At 31.5% G+C, this 25,452-nt stretch overlaps 2 protein-coding genes across 10 annotated transcripts in view; one reads left to right on the top strand and one right to left on the bottom strand.

Moving 5' to 3' along the window:
- Positions 1-1,389: 1,389 nt before the first annotated feature.
- On the bottom strand, positions 1,390-2,325 carry LOC129950112 (tRNA N(3)-methylcytidine methyltransferase METTL6). Its single transcript, XM_056061935.1, has one exon. It carries the CDS (start codon positions 2,272-2,274, stop codon positions 1,429-1,431), a length of 846 nt encoding a protein of 281 aa, XP_055917910.1. The 5' UTR covers positions 2,275-2,325; the 3' UTR covers positions 1,390-1,428.
- Positions 2,326-5,421: 3,096 nt separating this feature from the next.
- Positions 5,422-25,452, top strand: part of LOC129948851 (putative uncharacterized protein DDB_G0282129) — a 29,828-nt gene continuing 9,797 nt past the window's right edge. The window contains exons 1-12 of one of the 9 annotated variants that reach the window (XM_056059961.1): positions 5,422-5,701; positions 10,185-10,276; positions 15,624-15,677; positions 16,581-16,741; positions 16,815-17,126; positions 17,191-17,340; positions 17,408-17,535; positions 18,108-18,327; positions 18,860-19,798; positions 22,621-22,827; positions 23,056-23,202; positions 23,266-23,419. In XM_056059961.1, the coding sequence (XP_055915936.1) occupies positions 10,216-10,276; positions 15,624-15,677; positions 16,581-16,741; positions 16,815-17,126; positions 17,191-17,340; positions 17,408-17,535; positions 18,108-18,327; positions 18,860-19,798; positions 22,621-22,827; positions 23,056-23,202; positions 23,266-23,419 (2,533 nt within the window). In that variant the 5' untranslated portion in view covers positions 5,422-5,701; positions 10,185-10,215. Of the gene's footprint in view, positions 5,702-9,303; positions 10,277-14,328; positions 14,634-14,726; positions 15,019-15,623; positions 15,678-16,580; positions 16,742-16,814; positions 17,127-17,190; positions 17,341-17,407; positions 17,536-18,107; positions 18,328-18,859; positions 19,799-22,620; positions 22,828-23,055; positions 23,203-23,265; positions 23,420-25,452 lie in introns of those variants that run through there. The other 8 variants (XM_056059960.1, XM_056059958.1, XM_056059959.1 and 5 more) reach the window with 8 other exon arrangements.

Here is a 25,452-nt window from a genome sequence, read left to right as displayed (position 1 = left end):
TTTTACGTGTAAAATAACAGCTGAGATGTCAAAGAAGGAATCCAAAGGTATCCAAGAATTTCTGGTGTATATAGGTATCTGACAGAACATCTGATTCAACATATGGTTGAATTTCAAGGAACTTGAAAATTGATTTCAGCTTTTTGTATTTGTTGGTAAACAAAAAGATAGAAAATGTTAGTTAAAGTTGTATTTAAGAATGTGCTGTACATAATAGACGATGAAGAAGCTATTTGCCTGCGGTGAAGACAAATTTTTCAAGGAATTGCAAAAGTTCTTGAAAAACACGGGTCAATTTTTGATGAAAAGGGTTAGAAATAAAAATTAAAAAAAATTAACATTTTGACTTCGAAGCTTAAATGTTTCTCTGCTTTTTGTGAACAGCTGAAAGTTGTTTTTATTTTTGATAGCTATCTCTATACAGCTATCCAACTCTTTCAACAAGGTATCTAAAAATCCTCCCATCCAAGATACCCTATCCAACACGAGATTGAACGCAGCCATAATGTCACACTAATGAAGGCCCAGTTAACAAGATCACTTCACCAAACTGTTCTGGCATTAAATTGATGGTTAATAGCGCTTTATAACAATAGTGACGCTGTCTTAGAACTAACAATCAAATGTCAATTCAGTTAAAACATTTTTGGAACACAAATTCAGTCAGCATAGATCGATACATTTAATATGTCTTCGTTTTTCAGTTTCAAACTTTTTGAAAATTTTGGAATTAAGTTAATACTTTATAATAATTTTTTGGGAGGTCATAAAATCTTAACGATCTTATTAAATGTTTTTTCGCTAACATTTTTATTCAAGAATTATTTGGTTTAAGGTATATAATCTTCGTTGAGTTGTGGAATAGGACCGGACAGAAAAAATTGGACGTAGACATCATGCAATGGAAGTGGCGTTGAGGAAACTTGATGACAATATAGCAAAACAATCCGTCCAATGGAATCCCCAGGATAATAGACGCGTTGGAAGACCAAAGAAAACTTGGAGGCCATCAGTTTTGAAGGAGGTCGCAAGGTATACAAACGTGGCCACAGCTGAGGTCAGTTGCGGTGAATCGGGATAGGTGTAGGGATCTTGATGCTGCCCTGTGCTAGAGGAGTAGTTAAAGCGCTGATGTACTTGCAGCCGGACAACATATTATATATATGTAATATTCGTGAGAGCCATATGGTAAATTTGTCAAAAAACGAATATCAAAAACTCACGACTGATCTAATATGGAAACTCTGCCCGATTGTACCAAAATAGTGGTCAACCAATGCAAGTTGATATGAAGATATGTAAATGCTTAACTTTCTTTTTAGTCTTAGTAGATTGTTTCAAAAGACTTTAGACGGTTCTAGTTTAAAATTCAAATAAAATAAACACAAATCAATTTTCTACAAAATACTAACATTTATTCCCACATCTCTAAGTTGTTGCCAGTTTCTTAAATTTTCCCTGAATAAATATACGCGGAACGTCAATGTTTTCCTTTGGGTTAATAGTTCTTCTATGGACGTATGAATTGTTTACGACTTCAAAACCATGTTTGCTGAATAACTCGGATAGCTCTTGTTCAGCAAAGTAGTAACTTCTCGTGCCATCTTGTCGCATATACAAATTCTCACCTATTTTATGTCCAGGTTTGAATCTTAACTGTGCCATGTCGTAGAGTCCATAATCACGAAAGAGAATCACACCACCTGGCTTCAAAAGTCGCCATAGGTTTTGCACTACTTTCAGAAACTTGTCCGGATGAATGGCCGATAGGACAAATATCATCGTCACAATGTCCAGAGTTCCCTCGTCGATGTTGTCGAACACAACATCTGTTGTTATATCACAATGGAAGGCTTTCATCTTTGCGGGATCATAGAACGGATTTGATTTGACGAATTCTACAGCGCGGGGAGAGAAATCACAAGCATAATAAAAGTAATTGTTGTGATTCTCTTCGATTAGGGGGAATATGAGATTGCCAACTCCACAACCCACTTCGAAGAGTGTTTTCCGAGTGTTCCCGGATTCGGAGAGGAGTTCCTCGAATTCCCGAGTTGTCCAGCGCCGATCTTTGAAAAAACGTGTCTCATTGCGTTTGTAGAAGAGATCCCAGTTCCTTTGGGCATTAAGTTCCAGTTGATTTGCTTTGAATTCGGGCACCAGTCGATTATTTTGTGTAATAAGTTGTTGCTTCTCCTCGTCTGTGAGACACTTTTCATGTTTTGTAAAAGTTTCTGCGATTAAATTATCCGGGGGAAGCGAAGAACGTTCCATCTTTTAGAAAAGAAAGTTAAAAACAAAAAGGTAAACAAATGCGATAAATGCAAGGGCCATAGAACTGTCAATTTGACAGTTTCTATTGTGAATACTATTATATCGGTCTTTTCTCAGGGGTCAGTTAAATCGTTTAATAGAATAACTTATGCTGAGCACACACTGACTTGATTTTTCTTGGTGCATCCCTCTAAAATAAGTATGGCTGCATTCGCCTTTTCCGATAGATTTATTTAAAGGGTCAGTACTCAGTTGTAGTTGTCATTCGTTTGAATTTAAAAAACCAATCATTAGAAGTTTTCGAGAGTTAAGTTATATGTACATACATATGTATAGCTACAATTTAAAATTATTCAAACACAAATCAGTGGATTTAATTTTTGGACATAATGTTTTGAATAATTATTTTAAGCATGGAAAATAGAAAAATAAATTTGAAGGAACCTATAGCTATCATTGGTTTTCATCATTGAAACCCTCCATTGGAATTTTTTTGACAGTTTAAAGCGAGCATTGAAAATTTCTGTCATTAATTAATTGAAGTATTTTTCCAGTGAAATAAAAAATTTCCAATGATAAAAATCAATTACAGCTTGTAACATTTTTTGAGTCATGGTGTCAATTAAAGTATATTTTATTGTTTTATTTAAAAAAATAAATTTATTTCCAGATTTAAGCGGTTCGTAGGTTGACCTGGGAACCTCTAGTTACTACTTCACTGGAGATTCCCCGGTTGATCTCATGACGTGATGTTCCTGGGTTGCTGTATATGATGCCTTACACCACTACCAGTTGTATAAACTAGTGGTCGTGCGGTCCAGCATATTTTTTTGTTTTTCTATTCTGTTGCTCTGCATTACTACCAGTTCTTAACTGGTAGGCCCTAGTGCGAGTACCATGGTGGCTGTAGTTGCCGTATGCGGAGCTAAATGGTGCTCTAAGGGTTCTGTTTTACACCTATGGCCCTAAGAATACAAGAGGTGCAAGATAGACCTCACTCTTCAACAAGGGGTGCAGTTCATGCCATGGGGTGTTGACCAACACTTTTCTTGGTCCTGATATTGTGGGTAGGCCCACCGTGAAATGAGTCCTAAACGAAAGGTGTTCACGTTAAGCATATCAATAATATGTGTGGCTATAACTCATTCAGCAGTAGCATCATGGGGTGGGGTTGCTATTCTTGGTTAAGTGTTAGGCTGCACTTCCAATTACGTGATCCCCACGACCAAGAAAACATCATCATAATATTTTGAAAGATATAAAACGCCATTCCAATAAGTAAATGCCAAGAACTTGTGGTGTGTATGTCATGTCGCAAAGAAGCAGTAAATAAAGAAGCCATTCTGGCTATTTAAGAAACCAAAAAACATTTTTTAACATTTTGAACACTCCAAAGCGGAAAAAAACAATTATGACTGAAACACGAATACGCTTCAGCTTCGGCTTCGTCTGCGTTACGATGGGCCTGCTTCGAGGTTGCTTTGAATGGCATTTTTAATATGACATTTCTAAAATGACACTTCTATCATTATTTTTTGTCAAAAGTTTGTTTTGATTTTTCTTTCAGTAAAGTAGCTTACACAGCCTATCGTGGGTATGTTCAGCTCATGGAGCAAGAAGAAGCGCAGACTGAGGGACGTTGGTAGTTCCGGGAGCTCAATCTACGGAGTTCTTCAATCTATGAGTAGTTCTTGGAAACTCAATTTCTGTTTTACAAAAATAAAACGTTTTTAAGAAAAAAATGTATAATTATTCTATGTATATTTCCATAACTAACCTTTTAATTTTTCTAATAAACCTCTAAATCCAAATGTATTTTGTTTGTTGACTTTTTTATAGCGATTGAGCTGTCAGATAAAGCAAATGTTCAGCAAATTTGAACTAGAGCTTCCGTTTCGAGTTACATTACGTTCTTTTCCTTACGATTGTCAAACGAAACGTGAAGTCAAAGCTTCATTGTGATAGCATGCATTGAATTCCTATGGCTGAACTCGTAAACATCAGGCAAAGCCGAAGCTGAAGCGTGTTTGTGATTCAGCCATTAATTATTTTAGAGAAAGCCTTAATCTTAAAAAATAATAAAGCACTTCCTCTATTATTTTGAATAGCTGTGTATATTTCATGAAGGGAACAAATAGTAAAAATCAGACAAGCTAATACTTACACTTTATATGACTTTGCTTCAATCCTTATTTGAAAAATTTTAAAGAATCATCTATCAGTTTTTGATTCTGATTACTTTATTGCTTAGAATCAGTTTAAAAAACGATTTTCAAAATATTAAACATTTTTTCTTGTAAAATAAGGATATATATTTTAAATTTCACAGCTACTCATGCGAAAGTCTTGAGTGTAATAACTGTCAATCTGATCACCAATTTAATTTTTTGATTTTCTATCCCGGATTTTAAAAATAAAGCTTGAATTTTAAGAAATATTAAGTTTAAACAATTTCAAAAAAATATTTTATGAACTCATAGCATAAGAAAAGCAATCAAATGTATTCAAAACAATATGGCAGCTTATATTTCATGCACAACACTGTCTTAAGCTGTTTAACCAATCACTAAAATTAAGTTGTTTTAATAAACATGTATTTATCAAAACCTAACAAGGTATCAAGGTCAATTTATTTAGTGTCTAATTAGTTCAATGAAACAATCAAAGAAAGTTGTTGTATCGTACAAAACGCCTAATTGGTAAAAAAAGTTAACCATTCCCTGACCTATCAACTACACTTACATACACACATATCAATACATATCAACAATAAACGCCCTTAACAATATCCTTCATTGCAATCAGCAACAAGAAATCCAACTACAAGACTTCCTTTAAATTTCTCCGAGAGCCAAAACTAAAAGTGTAAAATTAAAAATTACTATAACATCGGTTTTCGTTGACCCAATTTACACTGAAATACACGTTTTTCTTTTTTAGTTATTTTTTTAAACTGTCTTGCGTATAATTAACTTTCCAACTTTTCATTCAAATTTCTATGTTCAATAGGCCGTTGAGGTATGGGAGCACATACCTATGTACATATAGAAAAATATGTTAGTTTCTAGCTCCAACCTTACCTAGCTTCGATACTTTAGAAAGAAAGGATAGATAAACACCTTCGAGTCGAGGATACTCCACAGTTATCGATAGTTTCTTCAACTTGGTGGACGTGCCCCAATCCTAAGCAAAAGTCTAGTGTCTAGAGTGAAATAAGGATTTTCTCAAAGTGTTAAGGATAGTAATGAAACCGATTGTCAAGTGCATTGTTTAGCTCGAGGATGAATATAAATTCAAATTCTATTGCACGTTAAAATCTAGTAGTGAATGAAAAGACGGATATAATGTGCAAACGTTTTGTGTGATGGTTTTTGTTGTTGAGTCGTCTATTGGTTTAGTGTAAAAGTGCAACAAACTTTACCCTCTGGTAGGCTATTGATCCTTATTTGCATAACAATCGCCAGTCATGCAAATTATTTTAATACGATAACCCATATGCATAGAAAATATGTGAGTTATTTTTCTTAGCCATTGGATATAGATTTTGTATAGGAACGATACCATTTTTAATGAAGGCAAATATGATAAGTCCACTTATCTAACCGTTTTTTTAGTGAATTTTTCAGTAATTCTTAATTCTTATTTTTTTTATTAATATTAATAGTTTTCGGTGAAATAGTTTTTAAACAATTGTTTTAGGGTTTAGGCTTAAAAAGAATATGTTTAAAGAAGTTTTTGAGATATAAAATAATCGATATCCGCTTTTTATTTTTCTGAAAACATTAACATGTCTCTTATAAACATCTCGATTTAAAGGTCCGAAACTTTCAAAAAACTCTTACTGTAGTAATGGCTTTTATACAAAACGAAAGCTTTTTAAAAAAAATATAATATTATCAACTAGAACTTATGTTTTTCGGAAAAGAAACCATCATCTTAAAATGTCGACTTAATTTTGAAAAACACAAAAGTATTAGTGTCTTAAAAAACTGAATTTTTTAAAAACTGATCTCTTAACATCTGTATCCAAATTGGACATCTGCATATTAAAATGTTTTCAATTTTTTTCTAGAATATTTCAAAAACCACCACATTTTATAAATAACACTGTTAAACAGCCTTTAAACCAAACCCGAATTTAAATTCCTTTACTACACCCGGTTTTAGAGATATCGCCTTTTTTATTTTAGGAAAAACACCTTATAAGCCTTTCTGAGACCACATGTGCATGTTATTTTATGAACCACGATTTCTGTCAATGTAATTTGTGATAGTTTTCAACACCAAAAATTCTTTTCTGTTTAAATATTTTTAGAATCAAATTTTCTGAAAAAAGGAATAACAAGCTTATTTTGCACAAGCAAACATGTGAAAAAAACGTAATGATTAAGAAATCATAAAGTAAATTTCGAAATAAGGATATCTTTTTCACTTGAAAGAGTATTTCATGACTTTTGTAACAGAAAAATTAACAGTCTATAATATATAAGTCCCGTCAATGAAAATTGCCTTCACCTCAAAAAAAATCCAACAGTTTTGAAACTTGCAAAACTTACTAAGGGATGTCTGGTGATCCACAAAAAAAAAGTCCCCAAGAATCTGACGTGAGCTCTAGCGACAGTTAAGAGAAACAAGGTGTGTGTTTCAGTTTTTCACGTTTATCTCGAAAACTATTTGTCGTATCAAAAAATTGTGTTCCACAAAATTAAATCTCATTAAATTTCATTAAAAAAAACTTCTATGTTTTTGTTCGTATTTGTTTTAGTTTGAAAAATAAGGAAAACATCTGATGGTTTTTTTTAAACACGTTGATGACGATTGTGTACCTAAAGCCCTAAAAACGTTTTTGGAAACTCTTATACTAACGAAAATGAACATTGAAAATAGAAAAAGGAAATGCATCTCAATAGGGCATAGTATTATATCAGTAGTGCGTCCCAGATCATTCATGTCTCCAATACTAAGCAGCCTTGCCTTATTTATATACAGAAAGCTTGGTTCTAAGAAGTTGGTAAACCTTATATCAAGCTTAGGCTTTTGTTCTTCATACTATGAAGCTCAGTTGTTAGAAATATCAGCTATTTGCCACACGTGACCAGATTTAAGCGGTTCATTTAACTAATTTGTATTTGATAATTCGGACTTTAATGTCAGAACGTTAGATAGACTAAATACATTACATTCTTTGGGCGGAATAAGTTGTATAGCTGCATCTACTTCCATAGGAAAAGAAACCGACAAACGAAGCCAAAAGCTGAAAAAACTACCTTGTGCTTAATCAACTGGATAACTGGAGTACTTCCTGTGGAAACATTTATTAACAAAAATATAAAAATCATGTGAAAAACACGTATTTTGTTAATTAAAGCTGATATTCTAAATTCCCTGATTGAGAAATTTTAAAGTCAATTTCGAAATCATACCTATGTAGGTATGCCGAATTTTGAAAAGTCCTTTTTGCTGCGCTCTTGTTTCATTCTTCCGGTTTTTTTCTGTAGATTTCTACATTTCAAAAACATAAAACAAAAATGTTGCTTCAGAACGATGCATGGTATACAAACCATATTTTTCATCAACAAAGTCAAATTTAATTGGAATTACACTTTTTACGGTAGCGAATGTTAACCCTTTAAACAAACTCCATGCCGACAATTTTTTCAAAGATTTTAAGTAAAAGCAAACAAATCTTTGAGGAAAATGCATATCGTATAACTTCCTTCATCCTTATAAAAAACAATGGACTTTTGCATAAATTTAAAGGACCAAAACAGGAAAACCTCTGCGTGGTTCTTCATATTTGAGATTCTTAAAATAGGAACTTCTCAGAATAAAGAAAACTTACCAATTTAAGCGGATGGTTGTAATTATTTCTGATATTCAACATTTATTAAAAGGGAAAAGAATATTTGATCCAAAAAAGTTAAATTTTGAAATAGAACAATAAGTTTTAGGAAGGAAATAATAAGCTCGCCCTCCAAGTTGCGTGTTAGCAAGTTTTCATTACCATATTTTCTAAATGAACTTCCCAAGAAAATGGCCTAATACAATAATAATTAATTAAAAGGCAAACCAAACTGGATTTTTGAATATTTATAAATAAGAAAGTTTAGTCTTATTCGAAATGTGTGAGATAAATAAAAAACATGAAAACATTATGCGGTTTTCTTATTAAAAATTATGTAGGAATGTAACGAATGTTTGTTTTAAAGCTTTAGAACTTTAAATAATAATACAGGACAAGAATGTTATCAAAACTAATTTTGTATTATTTTAATTTGTAAGGTAGGTACTATCGTTTGCATTTAAGTGTGATTTCCGGTATATGTTTGCCAGGGCTTTGAGTTGCAACTTTTTCAAATAAATTTTGACGTACGGAGCTAATGGCGGATTGTATATTGGCTGCCAGTGCTTCGAACGAGAAGGCCAGTTAACGTTTTCATCAGGCATGTTTATTTAAACTTTTTACGGACAATTGTAGGACTTAGCTCTGAGTTTGTATCATTCCTTTGGGCCGTAATTAGTGCGTTGGACTACCATGTGTGTTTGAATCCAGCCTATGTCTGTTTTTTTAAAATATAAATTAATTAAATAAAAAGTAATCTATGATTAAGGTGTATTGTTCTATTCTAACTTGTCTATTCCGTAACGCTACGTAACCCATCCCATTAATTATTTTTATTTATCTATAAATTTGACCTATTTTCACTTAATATGCATTTTCTTATCGAAGTTTTATTAAAATTGTCAACAAAATAATTATTGTCGATTGAAATTAATTGCTGTCATTCAACAATTAAAAAAATGTCTGTCCTATTTTTAAAGACCACGAATCTTCTGCTTGGCAAAAAGAGACAAAAACAAAAAACGACACGAATTTCAAACCTCCAAGTATCGAACTCCATAACTCTTCACCCTTATACCACATTTGTATAGTGTCAGGTCAGCTTTATTGGTTTTTCTTGCACTAAATAATAAAATAGAATTGAATTCGAATTTTATTGATTTGGTTTCCCATTGTGGTCCTTGTAGTGAATGTGATGTTGAAAATGTATATATAGGTAATAAAATGCGCTTTATATAGACTTAGACGTTAGATATCGCTTCATCGCTGGGCGGGCGTCCGTCGTCTTCGTAGTCGTCGTGGGGTCCTCAACTGTCTCTTACAGCCTGTATTAATCGCATGTCCTTTGGGTCATGTGTTGTACATAGCTTGTCCTGCTGCTACTGATGTTATAAAAAAAAATAAAAATATGAATTGTCCGACGAGGACTTGCTACTATAAGGACATGCAATGCAATCATTATTAAAAATTCATCAATATACTCGAACTCGCACTACCTTACCTATACTGCTGGTAGGCTCTCTCTCTATTGGACTCGTAGTTTCGGTCGGTCAAATTGTCTATGAGATTGCACGATAGACAATCAAGGATTTAGTGCTTTTCCAAGAGCGATATAGTGAATGACTTTCCTGGAAAGAACTCCAGACTTCGTGTTCGTGAGCAATGTGATAAATTTAAGTGACAGTCTTCTACAAAAATTATACTGAAAGTACTCGTAAGTGCGGCACTGACGACGACGGAGCGCGACGCGAAGGGTGGTGTTTGGCGGTCGGTGATTCGATCAAAAAGCTGCAATTTTTATACTCCTGTCATTTTGCAAAGGACACTGGCCATTTAGTTTGTTTAGAAATGTATGGAGTTTTGGAATTTCACATCCTATATTCATCATTTACATGCATGACTGGAAATTTTTCGAACATGGAGACTTAATTATAACTCCTACACTGCACAGTGCACAGTGCTTAACAAATACCATACTCTTTTTAGTTCAGTGCGGTGCGGATTTGTGTTGTTGACTTGGCTTTTTGAGTTTTGAATAAAGCTTTAATTAGTGAGAATTTGTGTTTAGTTCCAGTTGCGGGTCAGAGTGCAATAATAAAATGCCACCGAAAAGGAAAAAACGTTTTCATGGATTGTATTATCATTCTTCACCTCCCAGGGGTAAGTTCAAATTTCTGTTTCTTTTAATTTATTTGGGTAAAAGTGAAAACAAATATAAATATTTAAAGTTTTAAAAATTGCTCATAATATTTAAATCAATAAATATCTATTTATTAATTTAAAATTAGCAAACAGAGCGTGAAAGATGGGTTTAAATTTATTAAAAATGTTGTGAAATAGATTAAATAGCTTTCTACGACGAATCTGTCTTTCTTTTAAATAATTTAATTTAGGTTTTTTTCAGAGAAACTATTTTGCTTTTTTAGTCGAGTAACTGCTTTTACCACTTTATTAGTTTTAGTCATGACCCAGTGTACCTATCCATAGTTAAAATGAGGATATTTATGTCATATGATTATGAGCTATATTTTTGTGCAGATTGTTTAAGGGATTCAAAGATCGGGATCTCAAATAGTTGTTATAAAGATTCAATCAAACTTCAAAATTCATTAAATTTGTGCGAAAAACGACAATGTTAAGTTTTTGGTTATTGAATTTACTCCAGAATTTGTATTCCTTAGTCAAATAGTGAATTTGAATGAAATTATCTTCAAGACTTAAAACTTAAACAAAATATTATAGAGCACTTAGATGTAGGTATTCGTAACGCTATCACTACGCTAAATTGTTACAGGGCTTACATGATTCGTTATTTTGTAAAAGAGTTTAAAATACCCTTAAGTTAAAGGTTTAGTGAATACTCGTATCTCATTTGTTTGTTACACATTCATTCAGATAACATATTTTGTGATATATTACCGAAATATTTGAATGCTAACAAAGTGGTATTTTGAAACATATTTGAGGCATTTTAGTATATACCTGTTTAAATGTCTTCTGTTTTAAATTAGAAAGATTGTAGATTAAGAAATGTATTTCAATTCGATTTGTTGACTTTTTGTTTCGTACGTTTGGGATAACTTTTTTTGTTGGCCATATATCTGAAGAACTTAAAAAGATATCGGCTTCGAAAAATTTTGTTTGACAGAAATTAACATAAAAATACTCAGAAAGGAATTTCAAAAAAGGTTTCCTAAAAAATCAAAAGAAATTTTTGTTGAACCACATATATCCAATCAATAAAACAATAGCCTTCTATTTCACATTGTGAGGTAATTTTAAATTATTATGAGCCTAAAAACTCAATTGACATTTTTTTAAATCAAATAATTGAAAAACAATATTTGTCATCTCGAATATTTTACAAACCAAATAAATAAATTATTATTTGATAGTTTTTTCACAAGCAAATAAAATGAAGATATCAAATTAAAACCTATTTCATCTTTTAAAAAAATTGATGTATACATTTCAAATAAAAAAAGAGGCTGGGATGCGACCCACACTGATAACTTCATGTCCCTTCTGTCGATTTGTCTTGTTTAAAAGCTATTTGAGTCGAAAGTAAATTTTTACCAAGTTTTAGTATTGTTTTTTGTTAGGTTTTATTTTTTGTACAAAAACTGTCAATTAGATTTGTCTCAAAATTTTACTGAATGTTGACAATAATATATTTTTAAAGATAAAAGTAGTTTAAAGCCAATATCTCAAAGTTTTAATCAGATATTTGAGTCGAAAACCAATTTTTACCAACTTTTATTAGATTTTCTGTTTAGGTATTTATTGTTTGTAAAAAAACTGTCAATTCGATTTTTCTCAAAATTTTTCAGAATGTTAAAAAAAATATTTCTTTTAAGTTAAAATTAATCTCAAATTTTTGAAAAGATATTTGAGTCGAAATTAAATTTTTACCAACTTTGAGTAATGTTTTTTTTTAGGTTTTTATTTTTTATAGAAAAAACTTTCAATTCGATTTTTCTCAAAATTGTACCAAGTGGTTAAAACGTTATTTTTCGTTGCACGAAATTGTTTTGGTGATAAAATCACTTTGCATTCGTACAACTTTCGAGGTGACAAATTTTTATTTCAGTTTTTTGATTTAAAAAAAACGTAATTGGATTTTTTTCCAAAAATATATTTATTTGGCATCACGTCGGAATATATTATATACAATTTAATTTAAGTCTCTAGCGTTTTTGGTTCGTTATATATTTAGGGTTAACCAAAATTGTCACCTTTTTTTAAACTACTATTTCTATTTCTATTTCAATATTATTATCTGTAAAACAAAATTTATTTGAATTCGATATCCTTACTGGTTCTTGAGGTATGGACGACAAAAAAACATCGCGAATGCACCGACGTACGGACGTACCAAAGTACGTACACGCACAGATATCTTTTTAAAAATCTTTTATTTCGACTCTAAGGACCTTGAAACTCGAGAAATGTCAACATTTTCAATTTGACAAATCGGACCCATTACAATAACTTCCTATGAAAATTTACTGTTGTCAACTTTTGGTAAATCTTTGAACTAAATTTAATCGACAGTTTTTCTGACATTTCTAGGTTCCTTAAGGGACAATTTTAAATATTGCAAAAATAATTAACACCTTCAATAGAAAGGTATTAGTGTAGGATGTATCCTAACCTCCTTTTCAAAATTACTTTTGTACGGATTCAAGAATCTCTCGTTTTATAAAAAATTGCTTAAGATCAAAGCACAATTTAAAATAATATTATTTTCTCTTAAAAACGACAAAAATAGTAGCATATTTACTTTTTTTTTAAATTGTCCTTCAGTTTTATTTTTTTTCATAGAGAATCCACAGGTTTATTGCGTTCTAGGAAATAAATATTAAAAAAAATCGAGTAATCTCTTTCTTTAACTCTTAAAGAAATTGTATAGCAAGCAATTAAATTATTTTAAACATTTAATGAAAATAATTTGAAAAATTAAAATGTAAAATAAAACTAAAATATTTGTTTTCCTTTAAATTTGCTTGAATCATAGTTTCAATTTTTTGAAGTTCAGAATAAGTGCTTATATTTTCTTTAAATAAAAAAACCCAACTAACTTGTTGCTACCTATGCTAAATGAATTTATAATGTTTTACTCCAACATTACAAATTTATTTCTTTTTGTTTACCTTTTAATGATTGATGGATCAATAACATTTATACTTAACACGCTTACAAGGTGTGGCAAAAAGATAACCTAACGCGTGTTCAATCAAGGATTACAATATAATATTTCCTTCCATTTATATCTTTCCTTTCCGAAATTCTTTTGCGTGACAATCGCAATATGAAAGTCAAATAAATACGAACACTTCGTATCCAATTTGTTTTCGTTTGTTTTTCAATTGATTCACGAACGAGTTTTTTTTTTTAAGAAGGGGGTCGTGTAGTTATCCAATTAAATTAAGTGTAGAACGCTTAATGTTTTCAAAAACTAAATGAATATATAAAATATGTCCTTGAAGTTAGTGACAGAAAATGTCCAATCGAAATTAATAATAAAATTTATCAAAACATGTTTCAGTTATTGTTTCAATGTTGTCTCAATAAATGTTGATTTTCGAAGAGAGAGTTGTTAAACAAATTATTATGTCAATAACACAAATATCTATCATTAAATTAAGTTATATAAGGTCAAGGTTTTGAAACTTTTTATGTCACATCTTTTAGAACTCGTGCATATTCAAAATAGAAGCTTTCACTAACTTTTTGGACAGAAACAAACAAAGGTTTGATTGACTCAAAAAGACGTACCAATAAACTATATGTCTAATGTTCGCCTTTCTATAAATACAACTTCAACTAAAAAGGGTTCAACGAATGGCTATACAACACCTATCAGTCAATACTCTTTCCATGTTTAACCTCATTCATTAGCCATTAAAAGAATTGAGACATGATTCGAGTTCCAATGTGTGCATATAACATGAACTGAATATACGGACACTGTTGAATATTTATTCAACTTCTAGATAAATATCAATAAATCGATAAATTGCTTAACGATTCATATTATTAAGAAATTATTGTCCTTGTTATATTTTTTTTCTGTTTTAATTGATGTTAGCTTTTACATATGTTCTTATTTACATATGTACGTGTCAAACGACAATACTCGGAGTTAAGGAATTTGAATCATCCAAGGGAGAAATATCGAATTAGTGCAGTCGAAGAAGTCAAAGGTATCGGAAGGTTAACTTGTGTTATAAAGATTTCTTTCTCCAAGTCAAGGATAATACAACATTTAAGCAATACAGCGAAGAATTCAATTAAACAAAACTTTTTCAAATAATTTAATTCAATATTTGGAACACTATCAAATTCAATCAACCTGGACAAATAATAATTTGAAATATTGCTGTTAGGAAAATCTAAAGGATCAGAGAATTTCCTGTATACAGACAAAACATTTCGAAACAAGAATTCAGGAGTAGTTACTTCAATTTCTTACATTACTTCTTTAAATTTCTCTACTACCATTGAAGTTATTTAGGTAATAGTTTTTTGTATGTTATGGATTCGAGGAAAATATTCTATCGAATTATTTTTCAGGAAAAACAAGAAATTTAAAATAATATCTATACAAGAATTATGTAATACAAACTGTCTTATTTTTTAACAATCGAGATTTTTAGGACGTTAACCAGAGAGACCTTTAGGATATTAAACAAAGTGAAATTAAATAAATAATTCAAATTTGATTTAATAGATATATTTATTTGATAAAAATGGAGACAACATTAATCGGGAATACAAAATGTTCAAGTAAAAACAATGACAAAATTCGAGATCATTACATTAACAACTTTTATCAGAAACACGTCGCTATAAATCTAGAGCATTGAACTGTCATAGTGGATAAAGAGGGGAGTATGATGGTAATTGACCTCCTGCTTTTTTTTAATGAAAAGAAAGAAATTAATGTTTTTCACGTGAACTAGTATCTGATGTCATAGTATATTCATACGTAGTGTTTTTCTATAAGCTTTTGTAAACCGAATTTATTTGTTGGTTTTTGAAGAAAATCGTTAATTTTGTGTCCTGTTATTTATGTGTTTGTTGCAAATTTAGTTGGAATTTCTATAAACAATATTAAATTGTTAAAAATACTTTCTACAAAAGTTAATAGGGAATTTTATTTCGAGTAATCCATATGAATAAATATTATATAACATATTATAAATAAATGACTGATTTTCTCAGGGATCAACATTCACATAATTCCGAAGTATTATAAGGTTTCTCTTTAGCACACAATAATGATATTACTAAGTTGAGGAGATTGCTAGAAATATACTACCTACAGAATTTTAAGTTCTTTTAAGTTCTTTTAATTCGATGACATTAGTTTCAAAACCTTTTAGCAAGATTTTATTTTTAAGAGCACATAGAATACAACATATCAATTAATAGATAATAGATTTTGTTGATTAATAAAACATCGAATCAAATAATTATCTTTAAATTTATGTTTTTCTTACAGTCTTACCAATGAACGCTCAGGCACCAGTTGAAACAAAAAAGAAAAGCGCTGATGGTAAGATTTAAAAAATATATATAATACAATTATTGTTTGTTTTCTTACTTTTAAATTATTGTCATGTTTCTTATTTTTAGTATTAAAAAAATCTAAAAAATCATAAGTTTCTAAATGTCATGGCACCTTAAACTGTGCCCCATTACTCTTGAAGAAATATTTACAAATTCATAGTATTATGAAGTAATAGGATTTATTGACTTTTATGCCATAAAATAGCAACGCCAACGCTTAACATGTGAATACAAATATATCATCCCCCATGGGATGGGGTGTGGGCTGCCCATCCCCATGCAACGTCAAACATCATATCCATATTCAAACTATTAAAATCATTTTCAATGTCAGAAGGCCAATCTATACTATATAAACCTTTTGAAACTAAATCTAGTATCAGTCACTAATGTGCACGAATTATTTTCCACTTACATGAGCTGAGCATTCTTACTCCATAGCCACATCCCCAAAGTTATTCAAAAAAAGTGACTTTCAAATTTTATTTCCAAATAAAAAGAATTTTCACTCAATGAAAACCGATATAGCAGAATTGCATTATAAAGCATTTTATTGCTGCAAGAAATAAGTAGAACAAAAATCTATCAACCTCATCGTTGCATTGCAGCACGGCTACATTACTCCCAGACCCAGTCATCAGTAAGGATATAAGTTCGTGGCATGACTTATATATTTTATTGGTGCAACGATGGGCCCACGGATTACATTCTATTTGTGATTCCAATTTGCCTCGTATTTATCCTGAATAATATATGAACACGAATTCAAATTGATTTTGATTAAAGACGTGTGATTGTTGCAATTGCAACATGCACATCAAATTGCAATTATATTCATTTCGACGTGCGTCGTGAAAAGTTTAGCCCTGTAATTGCTGTTTCCTTTCAGATTTTTCCATAAGATTGTCCACCATTCGGATATGGATGCATGAAAAAGATATTGGAAAATTGACAAGGGTCCTGTGGGCGGGTCAAGGAAACCGATTGAGACAGCAGGCGAGTACGAATCCGAAAGTGAAGCGGTTCTTAGCAGCAGTCCCCTATGTGATGGTATGCGATCTTTAACTGATATGTCAAGAGTGTGCCAAAGCTTATATGGTTCCGATTTTATTATTATTTATAGAATTCGATTAAGGATGTCCATCAATCAGTTGTGGACAACAGTTTAGAAACTCTTCAAGCTACAATGGAATCGAACGTGCCTCCGACTCTAATTACGTGTAAGGATGCAAATGGTTTGAATGTGATGCATAAGGCAGCCGGCTTGGGTCATACCATGATGTTGGAGTATTTACTGGGTATTTGGCCAGATGGCGCTCATGAGACAGATATGACGGGAAAGACAGCTTTACATTGGGCTGCTAGTGCTAAAAATAATATGCGATGTTACACTCTTTTGACACAAGCTGGCTGTGAAGAAGATGCTTTAGATTATGTAAGAGTTCATTAATCTTGTTTTCATAAACCATTTAACTTAATTGAATGAAAATAATTTGTAGAAAATGAAAACTCCGCTATATTACAAGCAAAAACACAACGAAATTGAACGGTCCTTCCTGACACAGGTGCCGGAAGCACCACGTGTTTCACAGGACATCCCGGTTGATTGGGAAGCTTTGGCTAGTGATGATAATAGTGATGATAGAAAGGTATATAACTATTTTTACGAACAATAATAAATATTATTATATCACATTTATATTTTATTTTATTCAGAAACCTGAGATAAATATTCCAAATGGAAGAAGGAGGTCTGATATTTTGGGAAATAGTGTAAATCTTTTGACATCTCGTTCAGAAGCAAACAGTATTGAGAACACTTCAGAGCCGGATCTTTTTCAAGGGTAGGTTTTTTCTTTAAATAAAAAATTAAAATGGAATTACAAGAAGTAGTATAGGTTAGCTAAAATGATTATTTTACACTTCTTAAAATGTAGGCGTTTTTAAGTAGTAGGATGATTATTTTATCCACCTAAGACAAGTTCCATCTTATGATGCATCCAATAAAAGGGTGTATGTAAATGAAAAGGACACAATTTTGCTCGAGGGAAGAATGTTCTAATTAATTGCTCAAAAAAGTTATTAGAATAATAAATATTGGTTTTCTAAATTTCCAAAAATAAGGATTTGGTCTAAAAAGACATCCTTTATGAAGTTTTCACTCCAAATAAATGGAATCCATAACATTGAGCTTTGTTTAAGGCCGTCACTAAAATTGACCTTTTATATGTGTAGCCTAAGCCAAATTACATAAAAAAAGCTTTACGATAGGTAACACTTGTTTGCTTATACGAATCCGATTAGATAATTGCAAGTAACTATACATCAAATATTTTAGAAATTTAAACAAAATTAAGCTTTATGCACAAAATATTATTTTGATGTTTAACAATTTTTGAAAATTGAAATTAAAAAGCGACAGTGTCAATGAAGAACATCCCGAACCAGCTCTCGAAGAATCGGAATCCAAAGATGACCTAGACCAAGCCATCGAAAACGGTCATATGACAAACAGTGAAGTAGACATTTCAGAATCTGATCCTGCAAGTCCATCAAAAACTCCTGAAGAAACCTCGAATCTTGACAATGAAGTCGAACCCGAAGACGAGCAACCTGAGAAACTACCAGAAAAAGAGGTAATAATTTGTATTCTAAATTGCACTGCTTTGCTTTTAGAGCTTGAATTTTTAGTTAACAAAAACGAAGCATGTTTAAAATAAAATAAATAATTTATTATTTAATTTCGCTTAGCATGATAACTAGGTTTTTTTAGTAAAAATAACAAATTATTTAAACAAATCAAATTGAACCATTGTGAGTGTTTGTGCATAATCAGGTTGAAGGCGTTCAAATTTCCTGCAAAATAGTTAAACAAAACAAAAAAGTAAGCCATTGTCGGCGAGGTTTTTTCATTTTCCATTTTCCAAAAACTTGCTTTATCCTAATTTTTGTTTGTTAGTTCATTTATTTTTGTATTAGTTTAAATTGGAATTAAAAATTTAACTGTTTGCATATTTAATGAATGATGAAAGTTGATTTGATCGCTTTCGAAAACCTTTGCGGTGTGAGTTTTTGGTATTAATTTTGTTCTTAAAATAAAAAATTAAAAAAAATACATTACATAAAAGATATAGCAAAAAATCAGTCGACAATTGTTTACTTTTACAGAATGTTGGAAATGCTTTGAATGATCATAATAACAATGATGAAAATGCTGTTAACGAAGCAGAACTCAAAGAAAGTGAAAACAATGATAAGAGTGATGATAATGAAGAAAGAGACAACAATGGTGATGAAGGTAACAGGGTTAGTGAAAAAGATGAAGAACACGAAAATAATGAAAAAGAAATTGGTGAACAAGAAGATAAAGAAGACGAAAAAGAAGATGAAGAAAAAGAGGAAATAAAAAAACAAGTGGAAGAGAAAGAAAAGGAGGATGAAAATGTAGAAAACAAAGATGAAAATGAAGATAAAAAAGATGAAGAAAAGACTGAAGTAACCGATAGTATTAAGGACAACAATGAGAAACTTGATGAAAAGGATATCAATCCTGAAGAACAAATGCAAAATGGAAAAGAAGAAATCGAATCAGAGGAAATTCCAAGTGCTGACGAAACAATCCCTAAAAGTCCTGAAAAAGGAAATAATGAGGAACATGAATCAGCATCACCTTTGACAGAAAAGACTCAAGGAAATGAGATTCAATCAGATGAAAATCAGTCAAAACCTACTGTTTCGGAGGAACAACCATTAGCAGATGCAGTTAGTAGTATAGATAGTATTTCAAAGTCAGAAACACCAGTAAAAGAACAAGAATCACCAGAACCAGAAACTCATAAGACTTCTTTTGAGCAATCTTCTTCACCAGAAAATACTAAATCAGAGAATTCTCAACCAGAACGCCCACAATCAATCAAATCTGTAACTGGGTCATCTCATTCAGATGACTCTCAACCTCAAAAATTAGATGCGAGTCCCCAAAAAACAGATGAAATCCCAGTTAAAATGATAGATAAAGAAAACAAGGAATCCAATAACGAGAAACCTAATGAAAAAGATAAAAAGACGGACGAAGAAGAAGACGACGACGATGATGATGATGATCAGGTACAATTTGGAAGCCTTTAAACAATCTCATCGATTTCTCGGATTCCTTTAAAATTCATAGTTCCTGATGCAAACAATTTGTTTCCACTTAATAAATTATAAAAAAAAGAAGAATACCATACAAATTGCTACCTTTACATTTGTGAAGTCCTAAATATTCTCATATATATTTGCATTATATAAAATATTTCTTTTCTTTGCACCAAGTTTAAATTCTAAAATAATATTATGTATTTCGAAAAAAAAATCAAATGTGAACTTTATTTTGCATATTAATTGAGAGTTTGTTTCTAGTGGCAAAACTATAATCATTGTTGTCCATTTTTTTTGTAAATGTTGAATTGAAAATAATTATGTAATATACGTAAGATTCTACTAAAGTGGAAATGTTTTTATTTTCTATTATTTTTAAACACTTTTTTCTAATTTTCGTGTTTAAGTGTATAATTGTTCTTTTGGATATTTCAGAAACATATGATTTTTGGAATTGTTCGATATCAACGATTTGTAACGTGATGATTACCTGGGGATAGTTATAGTTAACAGATAGTTGGGCATCCAAATATTCTTTAAACTGAATTTCGAATAAATGCAAAAATGTAACATTCAATTTAAATATAACCTCAATCATGGTTTAACTTTGGTAGAAGAAGGAAATAGTCAAATTACGTCACTCAAGAACTACGTGGCATATGTTTAGTTCCCCAGTTGGTTTCAACAAAAAAGGCAGAAACACAAAAGTTTTTTGGTTCAGTAGTTTAGTTTTCTCAGCGTACTTTGCAACCAATTGAAAAAACTTAAAAACTAATAAGATTTGCTAAGGTCTCACATGTAAATTTGCATATGTAGTTCTGTTTCTCATATTAAAATCAGGGGTTTCTGTTGTAAAAAAGAGGAATCGCAAAATATTCAAAAGAAATCACAATACATTCGCAAGACTCGAAAATGTTTCAACATTGTTTATTATTTTTGACCAATTCGTAATTTTTATTTCATCAATGTTGAGTTGGTTCTCCATCTTATTTATTTATTCTTTATATCAATGAAAATTGGGAATATATTGCCAACTAGATTTTGATTGCCAAACTAAATTTCTAAAAGCCGATTTCGCAACAAAATGCAATATCTGAAAACCTTGGATAAGTCTAGTAAAGCGCTGCCGTCCTGCAAAGTAGTACTCTTAAATTTGTCAAATTCTTCTAACCATGAATTTTCATTTTCTTTGTTCGGAAAGTTCCTTTATCTTTAAGACGAAATTATTAGTTTTCGATTGACAGGGGTATAACAATTATATCTGAAGTGATTCGCCACCGTGTGAATTTAGCATATGGGGCAAAAAACAAACCGAATTAGTTTGCATAATTTTTATTGAAAAGACATAAGAAAACATGTGAAAACATCTGTTTTAATTCGCACATTTGGACTTTGATGTATGTAGTGTGTTGTTGGCTTATAATAATCCTTAATAAAACACAAATCACTTCCAATGAAAGTAAATAAAGATATTTTAATAAAAAAAAGTTAAGTCAATAGATGGATTGCATATTAAGAAAGGTTTGACGTCACGCAACATTACTTCTTTTAGCTGATATTATATATTCAAAAACAAAACAAATTTGATATGTGGATACGTTTTAATTCAGACGCTATCATTCTACAGCCCAGGTTTTCAATAGCACTACTTATCCAGAAGCAGAACAATTTTTATATGCAGAATTTAGTTTCTGCAGTACGATTCTTATTTAAATTTTTAATAAAAAGCGGACAATTATGGGTCTTTTCACATTTCGTAGATTGCAAGAAATCCCGAGGGAAATTTTATTCCCAAAAGTCCTTAATTTGTCTGGCTTAGATTATTGTTAGCATTACGTTTGCAGTTATTTTCTGATTGAAAGTGTTCGACAGGGTTTTATCTCTAGCTTCCAAATTGCTCTTTTCCAATGGGTTTTTAATGTTAAAAAGGTTTTGACAAGCTTTTGAAGTATATTAAAAAAATATACAATAATGTTGCAAACGGGTATTCTCAAAATTTAACCAGATATTTTAATTCTTATACATATTTTCCAAAACTTTACTAGCAAAGGTTTTTAAAAAGTTTATTTAGAGTCAGATGAAGACTAATAAGAATTTCCAGAAACTAAGTTAAAATACTAAAATGATTTGAACTGTATCTAGAAGACAACTATTTTTGCTTTACAAAATCATCATATAATTTATTGTTGAGAACTATGTTTTGTTTTACTTAAGCTTTAAGAACACCGTTTTGGTTGTTTTTAATATTTTTAAAAGGCATATTTTAAAAGCCTGGTGTGATGGAAAAATTAAAAGAAGAGACTCGAATTTGGTACAACTTAATCTTTGAATATGTACAGTGTTGTTTGTGGGACAGAAAAAAAGTTATTTTGTCTACCGGTGATAGTTAAAGTAAGCTACTCGTGCTTTTGATAAGATGCTACCTTTATCTGCCTACAAGAATTCAAAATTATATTAAATATGTTGCTTAATGAACGTACCTTCAAACAATTGCATGATGTCAATAATAAAGTAGCTATAATAAGTTCACAATATGCATTGAGAAATCCTTTTAAGAGCTTAGATTAGTTTAAAAAGCTGTTTTAAATGTATACTTACCTAGTTTCCTACAATTTTGTTTTGTAAGTTGTATTGTAGTTGTATTGCAAAATATATGTCGTTATTTTAATTAAAACTGTTTTATGTGCCCAGTTGCAAATAAAAAAACCTTCTTAAATCTTCCTATAAACGTCTATATGCAAAAGTAAGTAAAAGGCTTGATTTTAAATTCCAAAAAATACCTACTTTAGGATCTAGAGATTAAACGAATAGACACACCACCACCCATCAACCATCACCAACAATCTCAAATTGACGAAAATGAAAACAATCCTGACTTTGACGATAAGATGATCTCCGAGTCACCAACATCATCAATGGCTATCGAAGGATTCATCCGTGGTGATTCTGAGGATAATCAAGTTCAGTCAGAAAGTGCAGCTTACTTAGATGATGAAGTATACATTTTTATAACATTCAAATTAAATATGTACTATTTTTTGTTTTATTTTTTTATTTATTGTAAATGCTTTGATTATTTTTGCCACTTTATAATTAAAAAAATACACCTTGTGTGTTGTGTTTTATACATTTTATTTTTGTTTTATTTTGAAAAGCACTGTGGTTATGATTGATATGATAAAACATTGTTTTTGAGTGAAATATAAAACAAAAACTGTACTTAGGAACGATATATTGAAGCAATTATAAATTCTGGAGACATGGAACAGCTTGCTGCATTGGTTTTGAATGGGGATGGTAAAAAGATTATGAATAAAAAATCTTCTAAGCCAGAAATTCAAGCATTTTTGACAAATGTTCCAGCTTATATGGTAAAAAGATTAGAAGGACATTTGTTTGAAAGTTAGTAATTTAATGGTAATGGATGTTCACAGGATAAAATATCACGTGTTCATGAGGCGGCTAGACAAGGAACTTTATATCAATTACAAGCTGCATTGGACAGACGGAAATTTGCAATTGCTAAAGATGAATCTTCACCTTGTGGAGCATCACCACTTCATGTTGCTGTCTTATTTGGACACTCAGGTAAGTTAAAATTTTTAATTTTCAGTCCAGTCAAGTTTGACATAAAATCGCAAATCGATACAAATTGGTACAGTCCCTTAGGGCATCGTTTCGTTTGTTGTGAATAGATGGTGTTATGTAGATTAGCTGTTTTTCTATGTAAAACACATTTTTTCTAAGATTGTGTTCTATTTTGAAGTTACATACATATTTGTTTGTCAGATAGTTGCAATTCAAGTTATTGAACAACAAAATAATGTTACTCAGAATTCATTACTTTAACCAGATGTTAACAAAAGCAGTGATAATGATTGTCTTAATGTCTTCAAACTCTGGCTTAGACCAAATTGGTTCTGAAAATGTAATCAAAACTCTCTTTTGTTGGGTTTGTCATGGACTTCTTTAAATATCAAAATCTTAAAGCTATCTTAAAGTTAAACAAAAATTCTTAAAAAAACTAGCGTAAGTTTCAAAAACTTGAAAAAAATATCTTACCGGCCCTATGCGGGTGCATAGTTATTCAGTTAATCCATTAGCTAATAACTACTGCCTTTCGGCCTAAGAACAATTTTAATATTAAATAACAAGAAATTATTCTAAAACCGAGAAAATTAAAAAAAAACTTATCATTGAGCCCCTTAAAACTAACCAAAACCAATAATAATACTTAAAAATACTTAAAACTAGTTAAAAACTACAACAGCCACAGTAAGTTTTTTTTGTATATAATTTTTTTTGGTGCCACTCTGATTGTCCCTAACCTAATCCTTAGACCTATGTAAGCCGGCCAGGACCAAACGCCCTAGACAACTTTAAATGACATTTTCAATTTGAGAACCACCAAAACTGGTTCTCCAGCTTCACCCTATCTCTTCGGTTCCTATCGGAAACAGTCCTACTGAACCGAAGGCACTCGGCTGCGTCCAGTACGAGGACGTCTCGACTGTAAAGGAGTCACCTAAATTGTATTACTGACGTGGTATAGATAGCGGAACCGCCTCCCTATCCTGAATCAGCCCTCGATTGTAAAGCACTTAAACGTGCACTATCGTAGTACTCATTGCTGGGGTAGTAAGCCGAAAAAATTAAGCTGTTAGTCAACGACATCGTTCTCGCAATGTGACCCTTACCAAGCTTCAGCAAGAAATTATCTATTCCGTTTATGTTGGCTCTGCTGTATAGAACCTGGTTGGAATGATAATGTTTTGTACTCCGACCGGGCACCCATAGAAAATCATCGGCCGGATAAGGGCCATGTAGCAAATCACCTTCACCCTGCTGTCAAGACGGCTGCTAAAAAAATAACCGTTTTGTTAGGGCAAAGGCTCCCCTAGCTCTGGCCAGAGCAGCACTCATACGCCTGTCGAAATAAAAATACTTATTCAACCAGATGCCAAGGTACTTTACTGCAGTGCAGTGGCTGTTGATTTGGTCCAACGATCACTAAATTTTTCCAGTTCTTTCTCGTATAACTTGAGGCTCCATACAGCGGAGTCCTGAACAGAATAGTTTCGCATTTCTGAATGTGGATTTTCAACTTCCAGTCATCTTGTCGAAGTCACCCTGCAAGTGTGTCTTGTTAACCTTAATTTTTGGGGCCGTTCTGTGCGCAATTAGATCGTCGGCGTACGCTATTGCCTGATTCAGACTTGCTATCAGATCACTGGTGTAAATTCTAAATAAGATCGGCGAGTTCACCGCTCCCTGTTGAAGACTATTTTAAATATCAAAGATTTTGGTAGATGTTACATTGCAAATTTTGACAATAAATGGTCTACCATTAAGCATGTCATAAAGCATATACAACAGTGGTTTACTTATGCCAAGTCTGTTTAACTTTAGATACAGACCCTCTAACCATACGGTGTCGAATTCGTTCTCCATGTCAACCAGGCAAGCACCCGTACATTGTCTTTAAGATTTCTTCCACTGGATATCAGGATCAAGCTTAGACGCAGCATGAATAGTGTCATGGCCCGCCTTAAAATTGAACTGATTATTCGGAATTATTTAGTTGTTCTCAGCCCACTTGGACAGAGCTCTATTTATAACCT

This window comes from Eupeodes corollae, chromosome 3 (genome assembly GCF_945859685.1).
Source record: "Eupeodes corollae chromosome 3, idEupCoro1.1, whole genome shotgun sequence".
Lineage (NCBI taxonomy): Eukaryota > Metazoa > Arthropoda > Insecta > Diptera > Syrphidae > Eupeodes > Eupeodes corollae.
The sequence above is the reverse complement of the archived record's forward strand: the minus strand, read 5'-3'. Positions and strand labels throughout refer to the sequence as shown.